This window comes from Emydura macquarii, unplaced genomic scaffold, assembly GCF_026122565.2.
Source record: "Emydura macquarii macquarii isolate MOO-44397 ecotype Brisbane River unplaced genomic scaffold, CSIRO-AGI_Emac_v2 contig_306, whole genome shotgun sequence".
Taxonomy (NCBI): Eukaryota; Metazoa; Chordata; order Testudines; family Chelidae; genus Emydura; species Emydura macquarii.
The window spans coordinates 4,875,683-4,883,435 of NW_027130443.1; the positions used below are offsets into that span (position 1 = coordinate 4,875,683).

The 7,753-nt window shown below is 41.6% G+C and overlaps 1 protein-coding gene across 1 annotated transcript; it reads right to left on the reverse strand.

Annotated features, from left to right (window-relative positions):
• Positions 1-786: 786 nt before the first annotated feature.
• Positions 787-6,519, reverse strand: UQCR11 (ubiquinol-cytochrome c reductase, complex III subunit XI). The gene is made up of 3 exons (XM_067557501.1): positions 6,365-6,519; positions 4,665-4,807; positions 787-933 (listed from the first exon to the last, which is right to left on the reverse strand). The coding sequence occupies exons 1-2, from the start codon at positions 6,412-6,414 to the stop codon at positions 4,687-4,689; spliced, it is 171 nt and encodes a 56-aa protein (XP_067413602.1). The 5' UTR covers positions 6,415-6,519; the 3' UTR covers positions 787-933; positions 4,665-4,686.
• Between the last annotated feature and the right edge of the window lie 1,234 nt (positions 6,520-7,753).

Genomic DNA, 7,753 nt, shown 5'->3' on the forward strand with positions numbered 1-7,753 from the left:
TCCACGTATTTAATTTCTCAGCCTTAATAGGCTATTACTGGATGTTTGGCATTTACTTTAATTTTGTTGTTTCCCCCCTCTCAAGGATCCATTTAAATTAATTGTTCAGGTGCCAGTCACTCTTTGCAGCCTGAAGTTCAGAGCTGGGCTTCCTGTTTAAACCCTTCAGCCCTGAACTAAACACCACCTCAACAGCAGTCAAATACTGATATCTTCAAAAGGTGTTTAGTAAAGACTCCATTTAAGTAATTCACCACATGCAAGATTCTGAAGGGTAGAATTAAAGATTAAACATTGAAAGAAAAAACAGTGCTGCTGTGTGTGTATGCAAGAATAAGCCTTCATAAACTGTGATAGAAGAGGATACATTGTACACTGTAAGTCAGTGGACTCAATTGTTATCATGCTACTTTACAGCATCAGCTATGGGAAGTTAACCACGGGTACTGGTAACCTAGAAGTTATTTAAACATTTGAATACTTTGGTTCCAAGTTACTGCAATAATGGTTTAAGGACCAAAGCCATTTCTTTTACTGCATTAATGAGTCATGAATTTAAATTTAACATACACCACACAACCCAAGTGAGCTGCCAAAGGGTGGTAATATGCAGCCCAAAGGAGATCTCATTCTTTAAAATAGCTTCCAAGAGGAAAGGTCAACATCTATCACAAAAGTTATTCAGTTTATGATTTATTTTGTACATCTGTTTTATGAATTCAGCCCATCAGAATGAGACCTCCTCTGAAAATAACCCAGAAACAAGTTCTACATTTGTGCAGCCAACATGTTAAATTAAATTTAATTGTTCATAACTGTTCACATCACAGCAGCTCCTGAAGTCCAGAATGAGTATTTCAAATTCACATCAGACTAGTCTCCTCCGTAAGGAAGAATGGTTCCAATACACCCAGTCCAGCCCATAAATGCTTCCTACAATAAAAAAAACAAACAGTTAATAAGCAATGCTTCCTGCAAAGAGTCATAGCAGCCAGTACAAAGGACTGCAAGATCTGAAAGCTCAGAGTTCTATGTGCAAGGAGTTTCTAGTGACCGAGACAAGTAAGGAAAACTGGAAGTACAGATATGTAACTATTTTAAGTCTGTTTAGAAGACAATATGGAACCAGATAGGTGCCGTTTGCTTTGATATTATAGAATCCTAGAAATGTAGGGCTAGAAGGGACCTCAAGAACTCATCAAGACCTGCCCCACACTGAGGCAGGACCAAGTAAACCTAGACCATCCCTGACAGGTCCAACCTATTCTTGAAAATCTCCACTGATAGGGATTTCACAACTTCCCCTGGAAGCCTATTGCTGAGTTTAACTACCTTTGTAGTAAGAAAGATTAGATATTAGGGAAAATCTAAGTCTCCCTCACTGCAGATTAAGCCCATATCTTCAGGGGACAGGGAACAAATTATTACAGTTCTCTTTATAAAATCCCTTAACATATGTGAAGACAGTTATCAGGTTCCCCCAGGCCCTAAGTCTTCTTTTCTCAAGACTAAACATACCCAGTTTTCTAAAACTTGTCCTTGTAAGTCTGCTTTTCAAACCTTTTATCATTTTTGTTGCTGTCCTCTGGAATCTCTCCAGTTTGTCCATATCTTTTCTAAAGTGTCACCCAGAACTAGACACAGTAGTCCAGCTGAGGCCTCACCAGTGCCGAGCAGAGCAGGACAATTACCTCTTTTGTCTTACATACAATACTGCTGATAATATACCACAGAATCATAGTAGCCCTTTTCACAACTGCATCACCTTGTTGACTCATTTGATTTGTGATCCTCTGTATCCCCCCGATTCTTTTCAGCAGTACTACCACCTAGCCAGTTATTCCTCATTTTGTAATTGTGCATTTGATTTTTCATTCCTTAGCTCTTTTGCACTTGTTTGTATTGAATTTCATCTTGTTGATTTCAGATCAATTCTCCAATTTATCAAGGTTGTCTTGAATTCTAATCCTGTCCTCCAAAGTACTAGCAACGCCCATCTTGGTGCCATCTGCAAATGCATTGATCATTACTTTTTGAGCATGGTCTTTGTGCACCCACCTTATAGTAACTTAATCTAGATCACATTTCCTCAGTTTGCTTATGAGAATGTCATGTGGGACTGTGTCAAAAGCCTTACTAAAACCAAGATATATCCTATCTACAGCTTTCCCCATCTACTAGGCCAGTAATCCTGCCAAAGAAGGAAATAGGAATAAATTGTGCCAAATACACTTGACAAATCCATGTTGGCTATTCCCTATAACCCTATCATCAACTAGGTGCTTACATATTAATCATGTAATAATTTGTTCCAGTATCTTTCCACTTATCAAAGTTAGCCTGACCTATAATTCCTGAGTCCTCTTTTTCCCCTTTTTAAAGATAGGACCTATGTTTACCCTTCTCCAGTCCTCTGGGACCTCACCCATCCTCCATGAGTTCTCAAAGATAATTGCCAAAGATTCTCAGATTGCTTCAGCTAATTCCTTAAGTACCCTAGGATAAATTTCATCAGGCCCTGCCGACTTGAATACATCTAACTTATCTAAATAGTCTTTAACCTTTCTTTCTCTATTTTGGCTTATGTTCCTTCTTCTTATTGTTAATATTGTGTCGAGTATCTGGTCACTATTAATCTTTTTAGGAAAGGCTGAAACAAAACAGGCATTAAACACTTCAGCCTTCTTGATGTCATTAGTTATTAGCTCTCATTCCCTGCTAAGTAGAAGACATACTTTCCTTCATCATTCTCTTGCTCCTAATGTATTTAAATGACCTCCTCTTATTTCCTTTTATGTCTCTTGCTAGGTCTAACTCATTTTGTCCCTACATGCTTGTGCTATTCTTTTGTACTCCTCCTTAGCAATTCATCTGTGTTTCCACCTTTTGTAGGATTCCTTTTTGATTTTCATGTCCTTAAAGGCACTCCTGATGGAGTCATATTGGTCTCTTTCTATTCTTCTTATCTTTTCTTTGCATAGGACTGGTTTTGAGTTGCGCGTTTAATTTTGTATCCTTAAGAGACTGCCCGCTAATGGAACTTGCACTTTTGTTAAAAATTTTGACAGGGGAATGCAGAAATATGACTCCATCTCCCCCACAAATACTTCTGGCAAAGAACAAGACTTTCCTTTGAAAGAAAAAAAGATATTTTATCTAGTTCCTAATGACGTGTTCTGTGTTTTCAGACTCAAAATCCCCTCACAATAGTATTTAAAGGTGATTCTCCCGAAGTGCCATGGGGTCAAGCACAATAAATACAATTGTTACTTCCACTAAAATAAATACCAAGATACAGAACTTCCCCCTAGACCAGTGTTTCTCAACCTTTTCAGATTGGTGATTCCTTAATTCCAAGGGAAATGTTCACAATGCCTTTTCCATTTACTGTAAAAATTGTAACATTAAACCTACATAATTAGTATGTTTCAAAAGGTTGACAAATGCTTGCTATGAAAGTGTGTGCAGGGAGCAAGATTTAGCTTTAGATTGTAATAAAATTTTCAATGCTTCACACCCCCTTAATTGCCTTTTGTGACCCATCAGTTGAGAAACACTGCTTTAAACTTATGGAGTGTCAGTCAATGATCAATAGCAGCTAATTTCAAATGCTGTAAAAGCTTATGTGAAGCATGTTTCTTTTCTGCCTCATAATTTGTTATACAAAATTAAGAGCTTGGGAATAATTGGGGAAAAATGTCATCCAAATTGTCCCTGTTCAGGAAGCTGGTTACACCTTTGAGGTCTTCTAGCTAAGACTAGAGGCAAATAGGTCCATTAAGAGAAGTCCTACAACACCACAGAAAAATTGTACTTTGAGAAAGATTCTTTTAATCCCATGAATTGACATAAATAGAAATGTATTTACCAACACATTCTTCTTACTAGATGTATGTACTATTGCTCAACCTCAGTCTCTAATCAGATCCTAAATCTTAGTTTTGACATCCACAAATAGATGTTGTGCCCTCTCATTTGTTGCTATGATAGTTCAGCTGCTTTAAAAAGGTATTTGACAGATATTGTCCTGAATTACTCTCAAGTCTACAAATAAACATTTGTTTTTACTCCTTTCCTAAATTCTCAAGCAACTGTAACTGTACATGCAGTACTGTAGGACTGAAAGAGATGGAGAAGGTGAGGAAGTTAAATACAAGTCAGCTGAGAAGATGCATTGCACATTTTTCTCAGAATAGCACATTACAAAACAGACTTGTAATTACTACGAGCTCTTCTGCAGATTGTACAGCACTTTGAAGCTATAGAGTTTTCACTAATCCTCCTTTGTGACATGTGCGCTCACTATTTTACAGCTGGAACGCTTAAACTGAAAAAAATCCACTAGACCACACTGGCTCACTTTGAAGAATAATGTAACAGTATAACTGAAAACTAAACTGGCTAGATTCTACTGAAATACACCGATAACTGGGCGGGACAAGTTCTTATCAAGATTATTGTCATGATGCCATTCCTTACTTTCAGTACAAAGAAGACAATTACATGATAAAGTGCAACAGTTCTCTTTGGGAATTAGCTACTGGGCAGAATCTCTACAATTTCAAATGGCTGGATTCTATACTGGAGGACATAGGAAGTGGCATGTAACCACAACATGTACAGCATTGATCTGAAATAACATGCAGACAAAACAGAAAACTCACCATTAGAGAGAAGAGCAGCAGCTTACTCATCTTTCTTAAACTTGCCATTAATGTAGGGAACATAGTCAAGGATCAGTCTCCAGTCTGTGGCCCATACCAATCCCACAGCGCCTGCGGCACCCCATGTGGCCAATATGGGGGTCCTGTAGAACAAAGAGAGACAACCGTGCCTCTTCTACATTTCTGAATGTTTGTCAGCTACTTTAGCAATAAGCACCTGCCAAGGCTGCTCACTAAAGAGGAAGTCACACAGTTAGACCCAAGTCTGCCTGCATCTTGGCAGGTGGCTAGACCAGTGTTTCTCAACCTTTTCGATACCTCATCCAAGTTGTCAGGCTTATTTGTAGTCAGTTTCATTTTCTGGTTCTCATGCATCATCACTGCAGGGGTTGGTTGTAAACATTTGTACAGGAATATCTAAATCCTTGCATTTTGCTAGAAATGGTTAAGCTAAAAATCACCTGGGTCAAATTATATTTCAATTGTGGTTAAACATTCATAGATTCTAAGGCCAAATGATACTACTGTGATCATCTAGTCCAGGGGTGTCAAACTAACTTCCAATGGGGGGCCACACTGCGATAAAATGAACTTAAAGTGGGCCAAACCCTCACGTCTTATCCTCCGCTGAGAAATCTCGCTGTGTCCTCCTTTTCGGCAGCAGCTCACGGCGTCTTTGCCCACTGCTGAGAAAACTCGTGGTGTCCTGACTTTCAGCGGCAGCTTTGGGGGTATTGCCGGGCAGCAGCTGCCACAGGCTGGACCAAAAAGGATCGCAGGCCATATCCGGCTGCCCACAGGCTGAATGTTTGACACCCCTGATCTAGTCTAACCTGCATAACACAGAACTTCCACAAAATAATCTGTTTGAAATGTGTTGTACCTTAGACAGAGAGAAAGCTAGTGTTAGGAAACTATGTTTTATCCTATTTAACACACAGTTTGGCTCACTTAAAGTTAGCTGGTAACAGTATTTAGAACTAGGGCCAGGATTTATATTAGCTGAACTAAAGGAAGTATAAGAAATACAGTTGCTCCACAAAAGGTCACTGACAATAGCAAAACTTGCCTGTAATTTTTTTCTCCCTCCAAATTAGAAGCTCTGACCACATTCTAGACGCTAAATTAAGGATCAGCATCAGGTATATCAAGTATTTTAAATCAGCAAGCTACACAATCTACCAATACACCGTGGCCAGCAGACAGCAAGGGGGCCAGGTTTCAGATGACTGGCGCTATCTGGGTTATAAGGTCGGAGTGCTCCCTGGGCTCGCTGGAGAACGCTGCAGGCCGAGAACGTTTCTTAAGTGTCTGGAATTTAGATTTTGTTAATCTCGACCCCAAAGTCGCTACCCAATAACCGGCCTGGGTCTAACCCTCCCATCGCCTTTCCTCTCGGGCACCTTCCGCCCTCCCAAGAGCGGCAGCAGAAAGCGAACACGCACAGAGGGGAGGGCGAGCGCGGGCGGGCCACCCCGGATCCTGCCCGTTAACGAACGGCCGGAGGCCAGCCGGACTCCAGCGCTGCGCTGCCAGCCGCCAGGCAGGCGCGAGACGGGGAGGAAGCGGCAGGGGCCCTGGGTCGGGGAGTGCGAAGAAAGACCCCCACACCCACGGAGGGGGAATGAGTCCCCCCGGAAGCGGGGGCGGAACTAAGGACCCCACGGCCGGGCCCCGGGAGGATGCCCCGGGCGCCTCACCAGTTCTGGAGCAGCTCGGCATAGCGCGGCCCCAGGAACTTGCTCAACATCCTGCACCCGCTCCTAGCCCAACCTGGTCCGCCGCCGCCCGCGGGCCTCAAAGTCACCCCTTCCGCGCATGCGCCTGCCTGCCTGCCTGCGACACGCGGCCCCCCATCCAGGAAGGACCCGCGCCGCCTGCCCAAGCGGCTGCCTGAACGCAGATCGAGGCGGCCTCCGCCTGTTGGGCCTGGCGCTGTAAAGGACCCCGCCCCTGCGCCCACCGGCTGGGCAAGGCCGCCCTTGACGTTGCCTGATCAGAAATATTAATTAGTCATCTAAATAATTAATTATTATGATGGCAAATTCCAGTCACCCTCCCATTTATCCCCTCACCTCCCTCTGTGGATCTGGCTAAATAGTAAAACAGATTATTTGCAAGGGATTTAGTCAGCAAAAATTGGTCAGATAATTTATTTGTTGCAAACCATTAGTTCACGTATTAAGTCACCAGGACACACGCAACTATCGTGTTGGCTCTTAAAGCAAATCCTAGCTAAGCCCATGTATTTATAAAATGTATTAATTGGGGTTTTCTTCTGCTGCCTGCGTATAAAAATATCACGAACCAGAAAAGCATGATATTGAAATTTGTAAACTTCTTCGGGTTTATTTTCTTGCCACATTCCATGGCTCTGCACGATCCAGGTGCAATGCAAAGGGATCTTACACTGAATAATCCGTTTATCCCTTCTCCTGATCACCTTTATAGAAGAGGTTGACATATCTACCATGCCCGCTACATTAGCAATGGATGGGTAGGAGGATAAATTCCAAGGTTTCACTTTCTGAATAGTTTTTATTTTTCCTGGCTCAACCAGAACCCCTGTGTTGAAGTAGTTCGGTCTCATATGGCTTGGAATTGCTAGTAGATAATCGGTCAGCACTTGGAATAGCAGATCTTAATGAACCACAACACTCACAACTTCCTTGGTTTTGTTGGTAGCTTTAATGGTGTAATTTATCAGGTACAAAATTGGAACAGAAAGATACAGTGCTAAAAGTGAAATCCCTGCAAGCTGCATGGAAACTTTTTAAAGACACCATAATAGAGGCTCTATTTAAACGTATACCCCAAATTAAAAAACATAGTAAGTGGACCAAAGAAGTGCTAACATGTGCCAAGTGCCAAAGTAAAAGAAGCTCTTTTTAAAAGTGGAAGTTAAATCCTATTGAGGAAAATAAAGAAGAGCATAAACTCTGGCAAGTGATGTATAAAAATATAATTAGGAAGGCCCAAAAAATTTTGAACAGCAAAATTTTTTTTCAAATACATCAGAATTAGGAAGCTTGCTAAACAAGCAGTGGGGCCACTGGACAATCGAGATGCTAAAGGATGACTCAGCAGAT